General features: G+C 50.2%; 6 protein-coding genes across 6 annotated transcripts; 3 read left to right on the forward strand and 3 right to left on the reverse strand.

The window, feature by feature from the left end:
* Positions 1-873: 873 nt before the first annotated feature.
* On the reverse strand, positions 874-3977 carry L3040_003595 (uncharacterized protein; the record flags this gene model as incomplete). Its single annotated transcript, XM_007297212.1, has 3 exons — positions 874-1610; positions 1662-3790; positions 3859-3977. 3 exons carry the CDS (start codon positions 3975-3977, stop codon positions 874-876), a joined length of 2985 nt encoding a protein of 994 aa, XP_007297274.1.
* Positions 3978-4281: 304 nt separating this feature from the next.
* L3040_003596 (uncharacterized protein) lies at positions 4282-4932 on the reverse strand (the record flags this gene model as incomplete). Its single annotated transcript, XM_007297213.1, has 1 exon — positions 4282-4932. The coding sequence occupies one exon, from the start codon at positions 4930-4932 to the stop codon at positions 4282-4284; it is 651 nt and encodes a 216-aa protein (XP_007297275.1).
* A 912-nt stretch (positions 4933-5844) lies between these two features.
* Positions 5845-7012, forward strand: L3040_003597 (uncharacterized protein; the record flags this gene model as incomplete). The annotated part of the gene is made up of 5 exons (XM_007297214.2): positions 5845-5914; positions 5966-6534; positions 6582-6697; positions 6882-6902; positions 6958-7012. 5 exons carry the CDS (start codon positions 5845-5847, stop codon positions 7010-7012), a joined length of 831 nt encoding a protein of 276 aa, XP_007297276.2.
* A 3887-nt stretch (positions 7013-10899) lies between these two features.
* L3040_003598 (uncharacterized protein) lies at positions 10900-11908 on the reverse strand (the record flags this gene model as incomplete). The annotated part of the gene is made up of 4 exons (XM_007297215.1): positions 10900-11284; positions 11337-11645; positions 11697-11736; positions 11800-11908. The coding sequence occupies 4 exons, from the start codon at positions 11906-11908 to the stop codon at positions 10900-10902; spliced, it is 843 nt and encodes a 280-aa protein (XP_007297277.1).
* A 114-nt stretch (positions 11909-12022) lies between these two features.
* On the forward strand, positions 12023-16090 carry L3040_003599 (uncharacterized protein; the record flags this gene model as incomplete). Its single annotated transcript, XM_007297216.2, has 8 exons — positions 12023-12044; positions 12299-12397; positions 12449-12456; positions 12586-13335; positions 13384-13815; positions 13868-14894; positions 14943-15674; positions 16074-16090. The coding sequence occupies 8 exons, from the start codon at positions 12023-12025 to the stop codon at positions 16088-16090; spliced, it is 3087 nt and encodes a 1028-aa protein (XP_007297278.2).
* A 1519-nt stretch (positions 16091-17609) lies between these two features.
* L3040_003600 (uncharacterized protein) lies at positions 17610-18251 on the forward strand (the record flags this gene model as incomplete). The annotated part of the gene is made up of 1 exon (XM_066156477.1): positions 17610-18251. The coding sequence occupies one exon, from the start codon at positions 17610-17612 to the stop codon at positions 18249-18251; it is 642 nt and encodes a 213-aa protein (XP_066012061.1).
* Positions 18252-18522: the final 271 nt, after the last annotated feature.

The raw sequence follows: 18522 nt of genomic DNA on the forward strand, positions 1-18522 counted from the left end.
GTAACGGAATGAACAGCATAGCATAGCATATATAGAGAAAGAGAGAGAAGCTTTAGGTGGGCAGATTGGCTAGCAGATTAGCAGATTAGATCAGTACTCAGGTGGGTGGACGGCTAAGCAAGCCAACAATTACGCTTATCTTTTTCTTTCCTTCTTTCTTTTCTTTCCTTCTTTCTTTTCTTTCCATTTTCTTTTCTTTCCGTTCTTTCCTTTCCCCTTCTTTTTTGATCAAAACTTTCATTTTCACCTCAAGCAGCAAACAAACCAAACAAACCAAACAAACACGTGCAGCTAGCTGCATGCAGCAGGATCCCGACGGAGAGCGCAGCACACTTGAGTGAGTGCTCAAGTGCTTGAGTGAGTGAGTTCATCTTCCGCATTATCGATCGCACTACTACTACTACCTACTTCTTAGCTCTCGATTCACGCATTCGATTCATACTTTTCATCTTCCGTTCTGTTAAGGGAAATGGAAGGGGGGAGAGGGAAGGAATTTCATTTACTTACGGAAGGAAGGAAGGAAGGAAGAAAACAAAAATTTGCATTGGAAAAATCTGCTTTGCTGCTTGCTGCTGACCTGACTTTACCTGATCTGATCTCCCATGACGCGACGCGACGCGACACGACGCTCCATACTTCCTTAGGTAGGGGCCGTCAATGTAATTAATGGTAAGGATGAACGTTCCTACAGATGTGGATAATGAAGAATATCAAAGAATCCGCCATGTTTCATTGATATCCGAAAGAGCTCGGGCGCTCGCTTCAGTACTCGAAGTCATCTCTCATAATCGCAACAAACCCTGCCAAACCCCATCGCCCCCCATCCCTAATCCAAATTGCGCCTGTACCCAACCCTAAATCGATCTCGAGAAGTTAGAACCACTTCCCAGTGATCCCGCCCAGAAGCATATTCCGCTTCTGCTTCGAGACCATCTTATTCACATCGTTCGCCCACCCCTGACTATTCTCCGTCATTTTATCCGTCGTGTCACCGAGAATATTCAGCTTCTCCGTCCTCTCATTCAGTTGTCTTGTCATGTAGTCGCCCCAGCCCTCCGTACTAGTAGTTCCTGGCGCTCGGCTCGACCCTGGGCTCCCCAGGCGGGCTGCTCTATCCTCCGCTGCAGCAGCAGCCATCATCCGCTTACTCGGCGGCCTTTCGGGGCCTCCGATGAGGAGATCTAGGTCTGTGGGCGATACGTATTGCGTTCCTGAGATCCATTGCATGTTGGAGATGGTGGGGCGCGCAGGGATCAACGCTTCAGGGTTGAAGATCTTGTCATTGGAGCTTGGGAGTGGATGTCCGGTGCCCCAGACGCTGAGCAGGGCTATCTCTGATGGGCCTGTCCACCCGAAGATGTCGCCAGAGGAGGACACGATAGAGTTTGTGGTGCGGGTCTTGTCCAGCATGGGGAGTGAGGCGGCGTTGATTTCCTTGAGAGCTGGGAGGGAATATGCTTTTGTGGTACCATCACCGAAGACACCGACGAGGGCGTGGCCACGGCCATCGAAGTCGACGACATTGGCTGCGTCGCAGAGGGTGTTGTCAAAACTTTTATGAGCGCCCTTGGCGGTTGCTGGCTTGAAGATGCGGACTTCTGTTTGGGATACTGAAGATGTGTTAATCATTTTACAGTTTGAGCAAGTCATGTCAAGCTTACCAGCTACAAGTGTGCCGTGGGTTTGTTGACCGGATCTCAATGCTCCGACGGCAGCTCCAGTGGCCGGTGCGGGCTTTCCAGTTTCGGCCACGATGGCAGAGAGCGAAATGATTTTGTCGGCCAGGTTTGAAAGTCCAGCAAATTGAGCAGTGTAACTTCCATTAGACTGCGGTAGAATCTTGAGTGTGATGACCTTTCCAAGATTTGTGCCAACAAAGCACGCAATGCTAGAATAGTTGTCCCCTTCGAGGGTCATGACGCCGAATTCAATAACCACTGCCCGGTCAGGTTGGGATGATGTTTGGCTACTACCTTTCTTCAAGAAACTGCTACGCTTGTCCGACTTGATGAACTCGGCCATGTCAGCGCTGAAGATAACGGCTGGTCCTCGGAGATCGATGATTGACAGATATCCCCCCTCGGAGCCGATAGCTACGAAGCCAACCTCTGATATCTTTACAACTGAGATAGGGCCCTTGCCCAGGTCGTATAGCACGAGTGGTTGCAAACCTTCTTTCAGCGAAGACTCTGCTCGAGAACTAATATCTGTGATACCACCAGGCACATTCGGAGGAGATTGTGGTGCCTCCCTTCCAAAGTATGTGTTGGTTCCCCATCGATAGATAACCACCTCCCCAGTCGCAACACCAACAGCCAGCTCCCCAGTACTAGCTCCCATGCTCAGCGAAGTGATATTGACATCGTCGCATGGACCAAGGGCTCTGGCAATATCTACTTGTAGCACAGCACTGTTTTCCAATTCATCGTTGTGACCAGCGTCCCAGATTCGGACAGTGCCGTCGCCGTGTGCCATTTGCAGGATATTTCGAGACTCATATCTTCGCAGGTTCTTTGTACCTTCTGCACCACCACGTACTAAGAGAGGGCCTTGCTGGCGATTCTCGATCATGCCCAACCAGCGTGTGCGATCAACCGGCGCCATAGCCATAGTCGTAACGAAAGGATGGACAAAGGAAACGGAAGGATGTAATTGATTGGTAGGTGATATGGGGTATCCACTTGGGAATGTCAACGTGACAAGCTCTCCCGAAGACAACAATGCGATAACGGCGATAGGATCCTGAGCCCCGGCAAAATGAGGTGATGTCCGAGGAATCAGACAGAAGTCAATGACCTCAGCTCCTGGGGGAGTGGGCAGTAGATGCGTCTTCTTCGCTTCAAAGTGAGCAGATAATACTGACCATGGCGAAGTAGCGTATATTGGAGTAGGACCTAGTTCGAGGAATGACATGCCCTTCTCTGGGACAGTATTGGGGAAGCCGCCAGCAATCAGAAGACCAGTATCATCTGGGTTGGCTTTGCAGCACCAAGCGATTTTCGCGAATGGCTCCTTGATGGCGTATGTGCCCGGTGTATTTCCAAAACTCTTGGACTGCTGACCGGGCTCATTAACATGAGAGTCTGTCAAAGTTCTAGCCATCAAGACACGGCCATCTTTTGGGTCCCAAAACACTAGACTCTCATCATTGTATGCAGTGCCAATGAAGGTGCCCGTAGGATGCCAAAAGACCTGGTTCAGCTGCGGTGTCCGTACTTTGCCATGCGATAAAGGGTCTGGATTTCCACCTGGCGCTCCGACAGGCACCTCGTAGTGAAAGTACTTGATGGGTTTCATCTGCTTGAACGAGTATATCACCGCCCCTTCCGTATACCCAATCAACAGCTGTCCAATGTCCCTCGGATGCAGCTGCATAGACACCAGACTCAGCAGTCTCGCCCTCGGACTCCTCTCCCTCCAGAAGTTCGGCAATCGGAAGGGCGCCAGCTTTTCCCTATCCAAATCGTACGCAATGATCTCCCCGTTCTGCAGCCCGATCAAAGCCCAGTCAAGCATAGGGTCGGTTACCATCGCTGTGACGATTCCAGGCGGCGCATATCCCGCCAGCTTCTTCTGTTGTACCAGGTCCCATATTGTGACTTCGTTCTTGGAGTCTAGAGATATGAGACGGTCGGAGCAGAATTGCAAGGTTTTGACTGAGGCTCGGCGAGATAACGTGAAGACAATTTGGACGCGCTTTTGGCCGAAGATATAAATTTGACCGCTGCCAAATTTTGACTCGTTCGTGCCTATTGCTAGGAGAGATTGTACGGGGTCGTAAGCTAGGGAGCTGGGAGTGGGGGTTGTTAGTAGAGTCTCATCTCCGCGGGGTCCGTAAGGCTGAAGGGAGCAGCTCACCCGATCTGAGAGTTTATTCCGTATCGCGCCTGGTCGTCTGGAGCGAATAGTTCTGGCAGAATGCCAACAGAAAGATCATTCTGGATACCGGCTTGCTTTCCTCGTATAAAGCCCGCCATGGTGTTTATGTGGGTTGCAGAGTTGGAAGGTTGTAGAGAAAGAAGTCTTGGGCTTCATCCTTCATTTCGCTGTTAAAGGGGAGAGTCATGTGATTGCGATACATTTCTTGGAAATGCTGGGCATTTATCTCACACAAGCTTGGATGTTTGCTCTTTGGTAGATTGGTAAAGCATTTGAGTGCTGGCATTTGCAGTGCATATTATAGTCTCAAGTTGGAGATGAAAAAACAAAAACATTTGGGAGGGAAAAACGCAGACTACCGCAGCATAGAGCCCACTCCGAGGTCCAGAGTTACCGACCAGACTACTTCGGCTTCGACTCCGGAACTCTCGACCTCTTCTTCGTACCATTTGGGACACTCGGTTTCGGTCCAGGAGCAGTGAGCTTCTTGCCTTTGCCTTTCTTGCCAACCTTCTTAGGCTTGGCCTCAAATTCCTCCTCTTGCTTCTCTGACAGGAAGTCCATCTCAAAGTCTGGATCATTATGATCGTCGTGCTCCTCGTGCTCCTCATCTTCCTCATCATCGTGGATCTCGAGATCCTCTTTAACTGGCTCCTCGACAATCTCGTTCCGTGGTTCCGGGCCATCTCCAGGTCCCCAGACTGCCCAATATGGCCTCCACGCATCTATAATCTTCATATCCGTGTCCCAGACAACCGCACTGAGCTTCTTCTTCAACGTGGGGAGAATATTGGTCAGATCCTCCTTGGTTTTGCCTGAAGTGAGCAATTTTTTGGTCTCTATGATCTTTGCTTCAAGGTCCGTAATAGCGGCTTTGCCTTCATTATCAGCGATGTCGCACTGAGCCCAAGTTTCGACAAGATCGCAGAATCGACATCTAAGAAGGTTGCGGTCGATGTCTAGGTCCGAAGCGATATAGCAGAAATTCTCTGCAAGAAACTCAAGTGTTGGCGGTAGGAACATGTAACCGGACCCATGAGCACAAGAAGACATGGTTTCAGCGCGTCGTGAATCTGTATAACTGTGTATGTGTGTATGTGTAATGCTTTAACGGTCGAATGGTAGAATGATAGTAGATGCAATGATTGGAATTGCTGGTCAGATATAAAATTCTAGGATAGAAACTTATCGCCCTTCTTTTAAGATATGTCGCTCAGAAAGAACCAGTACGGATAAAGAGATCAAGTTGCTCATGCAGAGCAGCGGACATCATGAAATGCGGACTGGATACCAAAGAATCGAACCAGAATTTCTTTGACTGGAACCGTTCCTTTATCTCCCGGCCCAAAGCAGGGCTGGCAGGAGGCTGGCAGTGCCGAAGCCAATCAATCAATCACTTCATGAATGGCGACAAGCAGGCAGACCAATTACCTGTGGGAAATGCAAAGCCAAAGCTTGCCCTTGCCCAGAGTGTTACCTCAATCCAACTCCAATCCGAATCCTCAGGATGAATGATCTGTCCCGTCTAATCTGTATCTCCGTACCCAACGCATTTGCATGCCACAGGCCCGTGTATAATGATGACGGTAGATTCTCTTCTTTCCTCCACTTTCCCCTCCAAGACATGCCATGGTGTGGGCGTAAGCCAGAGTGAATATGAAGGATCGTGTTTTATGTAAGGAGAGAAGAAGAGTATGAGATCGGAAATGTTAATAAACCAAATTTTTAGCGCCAGTGTCAGCTGACCACGCTTGCTTGCAAGAAGCTTAGCGGGACCTGACCCAGAATGGGTGCGTCTTGGAGGGGTAAACTGGCACGAAGAGATTACCCCCCATTCGATTGGACTCGACCATCGCTGGCCCAAACACAATTCACGACATCATACCACGAGGAAGGGAAACCTCACAGAATTTGCCAAAGATCTGTACCTCACACACATCCCACTCAACCTCCGTCGCATCAATCATGGCGCCAGGAGGACCCCCAGGTGGTGCCCGTGGCCGAGGCGGCAAATTCAAGAAGTTCACACGAGGAGGTACTTCTACTAACACTTGATATACACATACAAATTACTGAACATCTCTAGGTGGCAAGCACTTCTCCAAGAACCTCCGTCCCCTCGACTCTGACGGAAACGAAATCGCAGAGAAAGACCCCAACGCATCGTCATCCGAGGAAGAGTCCAGCTCAGAGGAGGAGTCTTCATCAGAGGAGGAAGATGCCGAGAAGCCAACTATGACTCGCGAGGAGCGTCGTCAAGCCGCAAAGGCCAAGAAAGAGGCTGCCATCCGTAAGAAGAAGGGTCAAACCGTGGAGCCGGGCGACATGCCAACCAGCTCTGAGGAGGAAAGCGAGGACGAGGATATGCCTGCCAACCCCAATCACTCCAAGGCTTCGAGAAAGCAGGCCAGTGCTGCACCAGTCAGCGTAGAAGAGGCAGCTGAGGGCGTCAAGGAGATGAGCGTGGGTGGCAAGGGCAAGGGCAAGCCAGTTGCAGAGTTGAGCCGTAGAGAGCGGGAGGCGGTGCAGGCACAGCAGGCTAAGGAGAGATACCAGAAGATGCACGAGGCGGGCAAGACGGATGAGGCAAAGGCGGACATGGCTAGGCTTAGGCTGATTCGGGAGAAGAGAGAAGCTGAGGCCGCTCGGAAACAGGTATGTACAATCCATTCTCTCACTTGCTACCATGCTAACAGCGCCAGGCCGAGAAAGAGGAACGAGAGGAGGCTGAGAAGAGCAAGAAGGCAGAGATCGAAGCTCGTGAGGCGAAGCGAAGAGAGGCTGCTATGGGTCCAGCGAAAGGCAAGGGCAAGAAAAAGTAACTTGCTATCAACTGCGTAACATGGTTTGTTTACCAGGGCTGTTTTCATTTGTATTTTGTTGGGTGCGGATGCATATCGTGAGTGATGAAATAGAAGAATACCCCGCAATGCGTGTTCAACGCAGCGCATATATTCTACACTGTTTTATCTTTTCACATCAAACTAATGCTGCCGTAATAGAATGATGAGGTCTGCAAATAAGTGAATCTTCCTGCAGACTTCTTAACAGCTTCGATTACTGATCCGTGGGCATCAGCCTTGAAACCCCGGTGCCGTACATACATACAAACGCCGTACAAATCTCCACCTGATTGCTCCAAGAGCCAGCCGATGCTGTGCACACTGAGCCAGCCACCTCTCTCACCGTATTCCTGTCGCCAAAACCTCGATGCGTCACAGTCAGCAAGAAACATCCTTACCTCCATGCCCCTTCTAGCTATATACCCAACCCCGTAAGCAGATTTTGCAGCGACTCAAGCATCTCCTCCTCGAACATTTCAAAATACAAATTAGCTCGCAGAATCACCGCTTGCTGTCCCATCAACCAACACAACAGCGAGTATTCTCAATCGTTGTCAAAGGATCTCCTAGAAAACCATGCCAAGAACCCGCCTACGAGGATAAATTCACGCTCTCTCTCCGCTAGAGCCAGAGATGTCATGCGTGTGTTTAGTAGCTCTGCTCTCGGATTCTGGGAAATCGTGCTCTGGGGTTGTGGAGATTGGATTGGCTCGTTGTTATACATACACGTCTCCTGAGTGCAGAAGCGGTCTCGCCTGGCCCGATTACCTGCCCTGCCCCCTCCGCCAACTCGCTCAGGTGATATAAAAGCGTTCCGAGACACCTCTTCTCTCAAAAACGACCCCAGCGCAAGATATACCTAATCGTATGTAGTTGTCCATCATTCGTATGAAGGGCAGCACGACCGGCCACGGCGCTATCAGGGACGTCTTTAGATCCAAATATAAAGCCAACTCATCCTCAAACTCCGCTTCTTATGATCATATCGCTACCGGTACCTTCCTAACCGGTACCGCCAACTCCATCTCCGTCTACCTCCACTACAGATCCCGCTCAAGGCTGCGTACCCCCCCCCCCCCCCCCCCCCCCCACCTCGTCCCTCTTGACCTCCTCCTCTCCTTTTTCTCTCCGCTCCGGTCTCGACTCTCGACGGCGCACTTCCACCGTGCTGATGGTTCCTGATACCGAGATGCTGGCTTTACGCAAGTGACAATTTCTTTCTGAGCCTGATCGATGATTATCAGGACCTCCGGAAAGAGAGAGGGTATGAATGGGCTGGTGAGTTGGCGGAGTAGTTGCTGTGGCTATTGATACTCGATAACATGGCGAGTGATGCTGAAACGGGAGGTACGGACAGAGAGGCGGCGAGTAGTTATATTCCGATATTGAGGAAGCCGGACGGTGTGAAACAACTCCTCGCTGGAGCTGTCCAAGAACTTGCTGACTGGACCGAAATGATGTGGTGCTTCTGACTATGTCTCGCTGCTCTAGCCCTTGAGAGGAGTTACTTGCATGTCCTTTTCGTTTTGCGAGAATCGTAGAAACCTTCACTTCAGGATGGATGAGCTTGGGAATACGGTGTTGTGAATTTGACGATCGTAGTCTCCTTCCGGACGATGTCATGAATTGTGTTCAATAGAGAGCAGATATAGTGGTCGAAGGATTCTGGGCACTGGTATTACATCGACCCATCGAGGAGACATATACCAATCAAACAGCCACAACATATTGCTCCTCCCCCAGCGTGAGTCTCTCGCCCTTCGCTTTTCACATATAGTCTGGGCGACAGCCCTGGGGATCAAGAGCCAAACACAATTCCATCCGCTCAGACCAATCAGGAGGGCTAAAAACTCGCTTAAACTAGCCCCCACCCAAACAAAACAAACAAACAATCCAATAATTCAATATCGACTACTTGTACCCCAACACCAAAGTTGGTACTTTAACTCAGCCCAGGGGGTGTGTAATGAGATGTAATAAGGGTTTCCTAACTTGTCCGATGACGGTACGATACCACGGCGTGCTTAACATCCACGTCGGTTCGATCGTATGCCGAGGCACCCCTTATGCGATGTCGTCGTATCTCTAGTTTGTATATTCGTAGTTATTTAGTTGATTTGATTTTTTTTGGCCCTTTTTTCGTTTTGCAAACGTTTTGGTATTTTTTGGACCCAGTAACAATTTTTTGGGGCGATTTTTTCCCTTCCGAATGGACGGGGCTCGGCGCTTGAGTTCGGTCCGCTTCGAGGTGAATGAAGGTGAATGCTAGTGCCACCACCGGAGCCTCGTCTTCCAAATGAGATATTCAGCCTCAGGGCCTCACATTTTTGCTACGCCTTAATGATCGGCTCTGATACAGAAACTTTCCACCGGGCCAGATAATGCATTTGCTGCAGCGCAGAACTGAAGTTGATTGACATCTGGATCATCTAGGTATTACTTTTTCTATCAGAGAAATGGCTGTTGCAGCTTTCACCGTTCACGAATACCGCTCTGGATCTTGCGAGCGAGGTGCAGAGCTACATACTTCATGTGGAGACTTTGCAGCTTGGCTATCCGCGGCCCAGCAGGGACTTGAAAGGGTCATCTTCAATGGAGGTTTCAGACTGTCACCGAATTTTGGGGGGCTGAGCTTTGTTCCATGAAAATCAAGAGGCAAGGTGAGAACTCGCAAACAAGGGGCCAGTCAGGCGCCAGGAATGGGATGTTCATGGAGCTCGCTGCTTCTAGTCCTTTGCTGACATGTTATCATATGTGCATTGGTATATATATATACGTATTTACTGCCCTATATCTGAATTCCTCCTCCTTGTCCACTTATTCTATCAATATATTTCGCTCTACAGCGTCGTGAGTTTTCTATCTGTCAGTTGACGAAGTGGGCCATCTTTGACCTGAAATTCCGAGCGTTGGGTAACAGGCAATTAAAAACATCAATCGAGATGCAGAATAGTATGAAAATTCAATCAAGGATAGAATATTACTATCTACCTTGGAGGAACTTCAGCTTTGATACACACGCTATCTCCTGTCGTCGTCGAGTTGTGTTTCTCTTTTACTGGATTGAAGTCACGAACACTAGTGCTCCTTCCCGGAAGGGAAACCTGTCATTTACGTGTGTAAACCCCAAGGTCTTTCCACGTCAATGTTTCTTTCTTTCTTAAATACAACCAAGAAGAACTAATGGAGGTACTTATCCCTTGCCGTGATAAAATTCCGCTCTACGAGCGCGGCTGTGCGATGACTTGGAACTTCCTGACCTCGAGGAGGAGGAGGAGGAGGGGGAGTTCGATGAGCAGCTGGTATACAAGAAGACTCCTGTAGGTAGAGCGCTCACTGTTTCCGTGCACCTATAATCCGCTCGCTTTGCTGTCATGGACGAAAAATCCGATTACGCTTGTTACGTCAACTAACATAGCTGAGTATTCTCCATGCCCATAGAAGATATGTAAGCGCCATCTTTGGCGATAATCATCCAGGCGAAATATCGCGAATATCTTCTATGGCCTGCTTTGAGAATCTCCTTGGTGACCATTTTTCCAATCACGTCAACCCCCAATCGTGCGAGCTCATTGTAATACCACAAAAAGCTGACGTTATGCCTAGAAAAATAGGGAGAGCTTTCTTCTACCTGGTCCTATAAGACTCGGACGAGACCGGATTTTCTCGTAAGGATAGTAAGTGTGTTGTATCTGACTAATGGAACCATATACTAGTTCTTATACCGGGTTATCATACAGCAAGGACAACCTAGGAAATCACCGTCTCTCCTCTTTCCAACTTCAACCTTGTCTCCGTATATTGAACTTGACGTTGATTGAAAGTGGGCGGATGCCTTGCTTGTCGTTCTTAGGAATGGGATAGGATGGTAGGTTGGATGCTATTCAAGATACCATAAACATGGAGGAATCTACCGAAGCTGGGATGATAAGGTTGACTTTCGGCCCAGTCTTTGGCAGATGGGTCTGACATCCGTTTCAAGGGCCGGGCATACCAAATATCACGTTGTATCTTGCGTTGAAAACGAAAGTGTACTGACAGTTATTAATCGTTATTCCATATCTCCGTAGAGGTGAGGTCCTTTCGCTCCAAAGCATTGAAATGCCCTCCGAACATGGTTTAGAGAAAAGTGTGCTGCTTGCTTATGGCGGGGTATATGTGGGTGAATACCACTGCTTCAGTGGGCCATGACAGCGTCGACTTGGTGGGGAACAGCACCTTTAGCAGTAGCTGGTTTCTCAACACCATCCATATCCATATCAGCGTCACCCTCTCCCTCGCCAGCACCCTCTTCCTCCTCAAGCTCCTCATCCTCGCTTCCACTGCTCTCAGCCTCGAGGTCCTCACTACCCTCATCGGACTCATCGGCAGCATCACCATCGGCTCCAGCCATCTCGGCATCTTGCTCCATGGCATCAGGGTCAGCAGCAGCGGCCTCGCCCTCAATAGCCTCATCTTCTTCCTCTTCGGCCTCCTCAGCTCCATATTGATCTCCATCAGCAACTAGGTCGGCCTCGGGTTGCTCGGGGGGGAACTCGGCTGGGGCAGAGGCCTCAGAATCCCTGCAGATCCAGATTAGCAGATGAGCAATGACCAGGTGGCTGCCTAACGTACCACTTTATGGCAAAACGGGTGACTCTGGGCTTCTCAGCGAGAACGTTGCGGCGGACCTTCTCAAGGATGGGTTTGGCTGGGGGATCCGCATTGAGCTCCTCAGAGTCATACTCGTTGTTGACATAGTATCCGACTCGGACGAATTCGCGGCCGTCGTAGGCGCAGGTAAGGAGGATGACGGTGACGCCGAGGATCTCAGCATCTGGAATGCGGGTGGTGTTGGGTGGGTCAGCCTGGAAGATAAACTTGTTGACGCCGACTGGGATGGGGCCGACGAGGAGAGAGTCAAGCTCTTGGTCATGCTCATCGCTGCTGTTGTTAGCTGCGATTCTGTCAGACGAATAGAGGAAGAGGGCATACGAGGTAGCAGAGCCAACGTAGGTCAACTTCCACTCGAGATCTGCCAGATGCGAATTGATTAGTATTTGTTTGTATCTTTTGCTCCATCTGCGGTGTCACATACCCTTCTGGAGGGGCTCAAGACACTCGAAGGTGATCTCGAACTCGTACGGGTCGCCGAACTTGGCTGGGTTCTTGAGAACGTTGACGCCGAGGAGAGATACGACCGACATATTGGAGGCAGTAGAGTTTGATGTGTGTTGCGATGTTCGTGCAATGGAAGTTGGCGGTTGGATCTTGGAAGTTGTAGATTATAATTTCTATTGAGACCAAAATTGCTTCGAGCTATGTTGTTCTTGTTGTTTGTTTGTTTGTTGTTGTTGTCGTCGTCGTTGGCGAAGGGAGGGGGTCTGTTTGTAATGAAAGAGCGAGTGCACGGTGCTCCAAATAGAACGCGAGAAAGGCCCGTTGGACGGTTAGGAGGCGCGTTTTTGGCATTTGGTCCCACACCGCGTTTTTCAACCCTGCCAAGATATATTAGTCACGTGGTATGTATCCTCAACGCTAACCTGGTCTTGGCTTAGCTCCGACCTGGCAGAGTCTTTGATACTTGAACGCGGCAGTGAACGACTCCAACCCAGTCACCGTCTTCCGTATCATCTTCTGTCAAACACGACAGCTCTCTAGTGCAAAAAGTGCCGCCTTCCTTCAAAGATTGACAGGTCCATCAACTCTCCCTGCTTCTAAGGTACACCAAACTGACTTGCGACAAGACAGTGCAGTAGGCGTGCTTCCCAGCCCCCTCAAGTCCGACTGCTAAGTCCCAACTACGACCTTCCCGGATTCCCCAAACCTACTCTTTACTATGGCGGAGGAAGATGCAGAGATCGCTCTCTTACATCAAATGCAGGCAGGGCAAGACAGTGTAGCATGGGATGATGAGGTTGCAATTGGGGCCGCCACAGGCGATCTTCCATCAAATACTGAGCATACAAACGATCAAGAAGTCAAAAGAGAAAATGTTGCAGATGACCAAGTTCTTCGTGCTTTATCTCCTTCGGCATCTGGTGTGGCTTCCGATGGGGGCGATTATGATCCGGCTTCTATTTCTATTCTTCCTGCAATTTCCATTGCTACAGAAGGGGGATCCAGATCCAGTTCGCGAGGATCGACGCGGAAGCCAAAGACCGTGGGAGGATTCATCGCCGACGACTCGGATGAGGAGTGCGATGCAGCAACAGCAGTGCAGGTTGGAGCTCTTCAGTCAGCAGCTAACCCTCATAATCGAGCAATTTCCCCTTCTCCACTCCAGAACTCTGTCAATTCGCAAGATCTGCCAACCAACCCCGAGAATCAAGGTGATTCAACGGCTGCACAATCTCCCACTACTCTTCCCGTGAACTCAAACCATACTGGACGTGCTTCTGTACCAGTTCAAGCAGCACAGGTACTTACTTCTGCAGCTCCCGCACAAGTTGTGTCTCTTCCAAAGGCTCGTCTTCCGCATGACCGAATCGGCATTCTTGAGGATCGAATCAAGGAGGACCCTCGTGGTGATATTGACGCCTGGTTGTCTCTCATCACGGAACATCGAAAGCGCAACAAGATCGATGATGCTCGAGCCGTGTATGAGCGATGCCTCAAAGTTTTTCCCCAATCTGTAAGCATTTTGAAACAATTCCTAGTGCCATGTACTAATGCATCACAGGCGGAATTATGGGTTGCTTACATAGAGATGGAGTTGGAGAACGACAACTTCAGCTATGCCGAAGGTCTCTTTGGCAAGTCCCTCTTGACGGTCGCCAACGTCCAACTTTGGCTCGTCTACCTGAACTACATTCGCCGAAGAAACGACCTTACAAACGATGTAACTGGAACGGCACGAACTACTGTCAATCAGTCTTACGATTTTGTCTTGGGTAGCATAGGCATTGACAAGGACTCAGGCAAACTATGGCAGGAATATATCCAGTTCGTTCGTAGTGCGCCCGGCCAAATTGGTGGAAGCAGCTGGCAAGACCAGCAGAAGATGGACCTACTCCGAAAGGCATACCAGCGTGCTATCAATGTCCCCATGTCTTCGTTGAACGGTCTGTGGAAGGAATACGACCAGTTTGAGATGAGTCTCAACAAGATCACTGTTGGTTGCACCTCCTAGCTTTCACTAGAACCGGAATACTAATGTCACATAGGGTCGCAAATTCCTCCAAGAAAAGTCTCCCTCGTACATGTCTGCCAGAAGTGCCAACACAGCTTTGGAGAACATCACCCGCGGACTAGTGCGAGCAACTCTACCTAGATTACCTCCCGCTCCCGGATTCGAAGGGTACCAAGAATACCAGCAGCAGGTGCAACTCTGGAAGGGATGGATCTCGTGGGAGCAAGAAGACCCGCTGGTTTTAAAGTCGGAGGAGCCCGAGGTTTATAGGCAGCGAGTTTTGTATGTTTACAAGCAAGCAGTCATGGCCCTTCGATTCTGGCCCGAAATCTGGGTCGATGCTGCTGATTGGTGCTTGAATAATGGTTTGGAGAAGGAAGGAGATCAATTCCTCAATGATGGATTTCTTGCCAACCCGGAAAGCTGCTTGGTTGCATTCAAGAAAGCTGATCGTCTGGAATCTACACTAGCAACGGGCGAATCTGACAAAGGCCTTGCCGAGCGCGGTGCAATCGTTCGAGCACCTTTTGACCAGCTGCTCGAAACTCTGTACGAGATGCACAAGGTTATGAAGGTTAAGGAGAAGCTTGAAGCAGACAAGGTCGATGAGACCCCCTACGTTGATCCAGTCGATGCCTCCATCAGAGCCATCACTAACGCGGACGAAGACGAAGAGGAAAACGATGCAGAGAGAGAGTACAGGGAAATAGCCAAGGCCGCCAAAAAGAAGGAGATCAAGGACAGTTACGCAGCACAGACTGAACTGCTCTCAAAGACCATCTCGTTCACATGGATTGCTCTCATGAGAGCCATGCGCCGAATTCAGGGCAAGGGCAATCCCAAAGAGGCAGTGGGTGGGTCAAGAAAGGTCTTTGCTGATGCTAGAGGTCGTGGCAAGATAACGAGTGATGTGTATGTGGCAGCTGCTCTTATTGAACATCACGTCTATAAGGACCCGGCTGGCACGAAGATCTTCGAGCGAGGAGCAAAGCTGTTTCCCGAAGATGCTGCTTTCACACTAGAATATTTGAAGCATTTGTTGTCCATTAACGATACGACGAGTAAGAATTCCGGAACTTACCGCAAATTCCGTGCTAATTGCCACACAGACGCCCGTGTTACGTTTGAGATGGTGGTCAGCAAGTTGACATCGAAGCCAGAAAGCGTACACAAGGCGAAGCCGCTTTACGCGTACTTCCACAAATATGAATCCCAATACGGCGAGTTATCCCAGATTAGCAAGTTGGAGGCACGTATGGCGGAGCTGTTCCCCGAGGACCCGAAGTTGTCCCAATTTGCCTCACGGTACAGCGGCGTAGGCTTTGAGCCGACGGGCATTCGTCTTATCGTCTCTCCTGCCACCCAGACTCGGCCTAAGGGTGTAATGCAGTCTATCGAACACCCACCGCCTGCTATGCAAATCAGCCCTCGTCCCCAGTATGCGCCAGAACCTAGCCGCAGTCCCAGACCTCAATACGCCCAGACAGCAGTCACTACCAACTCCCCGAAGCGCCCATTTCCTGTTGAAGATGTGGAGAGTGAGCTCAATAGACCTCGAAAACTAGCTCGTGGCGAGTCTCCTTTAAAGGGAGCCGCCGGTCGACGCTTGGACCAACAGAAGCGACTTCAACAGGGCACTCCCTCGTGGAACGCTCCTCCATTTGTGGTTCCCCGTGATATTACATTTCTACTTAGCATTATCCCCCGAGCTGATCTTTACGCCGCCACAAAGTTCAAGCCTGATGCCCTCGTCCGTCTTCTGAGAGAGACTATCGTCCCCGACTACACCACCTGGAAGCAAGCAAAGGAGGAGTCTCAGGCTCCGCAGCAAAGACAATACGGTACTGAATCTCATTATGCTACAAAATATTCCGGAAATACCCTATTCTTACCCCAGCAGCGTACACTGGCAAGAAGTGGTCCTGTCGAGATGTCCAGCTGGGGAGGTTATATCCATAAACAGCAAAACTACCATGGCTCTCAGGCTCCACCTTCTTTCCGTGGTGACCAATTTCCTCGTCCTCTTCTGGGAGCCAGTGGCATGCCTGCGTTTCTACCTCCCCCTACCCCCCTGTCGCCAGGATTTCAGATGCCATATCCGTATGTAGCAGATACAAGTAGATCTGGCTACGGCTACGGTGATGAGCAATCTGGTAATAGAAAGCCTGCTGTCCCCCCGCGCTTGTGGTCTGCTGCAGATTGGTATGGATCGAATCGCTAATTTTTGGGTTCTCCGTCAGGATATTATGGTCGATAGGTTGATGCGTCAAACCTAGTTTCTGTCTCCTGTCAGACTGAAACGGATCCTATTTGCGGTCTCAAATGAACGACATATATGAACGAGGAAAGAATAGTTGATGGGAAACGGATGGGATGGTGGGTTCCCTGGGGTTGGATGGGCAAACGTTTGTATTTTAGCGTGGAGTGTTTCCTTTTGCCCGTGGTGTCGTCTCTGCATGCGTAAATGCATGCTATTCCACAACTCAGATGGGCTGGGTCATGGACATTTTTTTTTTAAAGTTGAGGGGGCTCTGCCCGACCTCCTCGAATATTCATACCACAGGCACGGCGTTCAGGTGGTCTCTCCGTGGAAAGCAGGAGCGGAGTGCTTTCCAAAATGTACCAATGAAATAATGCTAGGCCAGGAAGGCTTTTCTTGACATTTTCGTTTGTTTGTTTGAACTGCATCTATTGGATTTTCTTGATCTGGACATTTGGCTTCTGTCCTTACTCTTGCTTTGCGGAATTGCGGTTATGTGCTCTATGCTTGCTTGCCTGTTGTTGTTACCATTGTTGTTGTTATTGATTTGCTTCTGCGCAATCACTCACGCCCCCTCCAGCCATTGGAATTGGTTTGAGCTTGTGGACTCAGCCCTGTACATGTTCATCGAAAAGAAGAGTAGGAAGAAAAAAGACAAGAGAGACTCCAGCGGTTGCTTGCGGGGAGGTCTGTCTCGTCTCGTTGTGCTTGAACCCCCGAGATAAATGCATGGTGTCAACCTCCAGTCCTCCAGTCCTCCAGTCTTCCAGTCCTCCAGTCCTCCATGCCGTCCGGCTCCTTGCACCTTCCCTATCCCCATCACAGGTCCCGAAAAGCGGGTCCACGCACTAGTCCTCAAGCGACCCATATCTTCTTTTGGGCTTAGCGCAGCGCAGCGACCACCTACCTGAGATTTCCCTTCTTCCTCCATCTATCTCTGCTATCCTCCTCTCCCCCCTCCTCATCCTCAACCTCTTTCCTCCCTCAAATTCTTGTCTTCCACCTTTTACGTACTGGGGTCTACCGGTCGGTACTCAGCGCGCGGTTCTCTGGTAAGTACGCTCCCTGTTTGCGGCTCTCTTGTGTTTGTTTGTTTGTTTGTTTGTTTGTTGGCCCGTTTGCGTGGGCAACGAGTTGAGATCGATTGGTTTCGATCTCGAACTTGCCGCTGCGCCCCTCCGCTTCCATCTATTTAACTTGTCGGGGCCAATCGGATTCATACAGCTCGCTGACTAGGTTGCGCGCAGCACTTCGTGTGGCAAATCGTCTGCCGTCTTCGTGCAGCAGTAATAGCAAGTACCGGCCCAAGCAGTGAGTTTCCCCCCTGTTTACTTTGCCCCTTCCCCATGCCGTGCTCGCTCGCTCGCATACGCTTAAACATCGCTGCGTGTGTGCTCGCCGTCGTCGCTTGCAGCGATTGATGCCACCGCCGCTATTTGGAATGGGTCTGTTCAATTGCTGATTCTACATCGCGCGCAGGAAGTCTAGCAAGCCTAGCAAACCAAGCCTAGCAACCATGCCTGGTGGGGTCGGAGCTGGTCGTCACCGCAATGGTGACAACAACGGCAGCAGCGACAACAATGGCGGAAACGGCGGTCACAACGGACAATATCACGGCGGCCACCCACTCTATCAAAACCAACAGATGTCCCAGAACGGAGGTCCTCTTCCTTCCAAGCCTCGATCGGGAGGTTTTGATGGTCCTGGAGATCGCTCTGGTAACCTCTCCAACATGACTGGCCCCTCTACTCCCGGTGCCAATACCCCTTCAGCCTTCACTCCTGGTGGTGGACAGCGAGCTTTTGCTCCCTCTCCATTCCCTGGTATGTCGGCCAATGCAGGTGGCACAGGAACTCCAAGCTCCCAGCGAGGTGTTCCCATGCAATCGCAATCCCAACAGGGTCCACCTCCTCAAGTCGCTCAAGAGCGCCAGAACCCCTACGCCGGCAAGGCTCTTGGATATGATCCCGCACGTCCTTCCGGTCCCGTACAAGAGAAGACAAAGGTGATCACCAACACTCGTATGGAGCTGCCCGAGGAGGCTTATCGTGTACGCGACAATGGAGATGTATGTTTCCAACTTCTCTTTGTATACTTGAATCCGTGTGTGTTATGCTGTTTTGAGAAGAATGGCCTACAGATTGCTCCAGTGGAGTGACTTAGTTGATTGCCTTCACTCAAAATAGAACTATGCATATAGAAGCTCTTGCCTCTTGGGGAGTGAGGTTGTTCCTTCTCAGATTCAATCTAAATGGTCAATCTTCACTTCACTTGCCGGTTTTAGAAGGCTCTCTGGGCGTTCCTTCCCCATTCATTGCCCGTTCACGCTTCACAACAACCAAAAGTGGGGTAACCTAGAGAACCGAGTTCTTCAGGCAGGAATTCAATTCTCGCCTCAAACACTTCTCAAATTCTTACTTGAACCCGCC

This window comes from Drepanopeziza brunnea, assembly GCF_022702325.1.
Source record: "Drepanopeziza brunnea f. sp. 'multigermtubi' strain 214-2 chromosome Unknown ctg5, whole genome shotgun sequence".
NCBI classification, from domain to species: Eukaryota; Fungi; Ascomycota; class Leotiomycetes; order Helotiales; family Drepanopezizaceae; genus Drepanopeziza; species Drepanopeziza brunnea.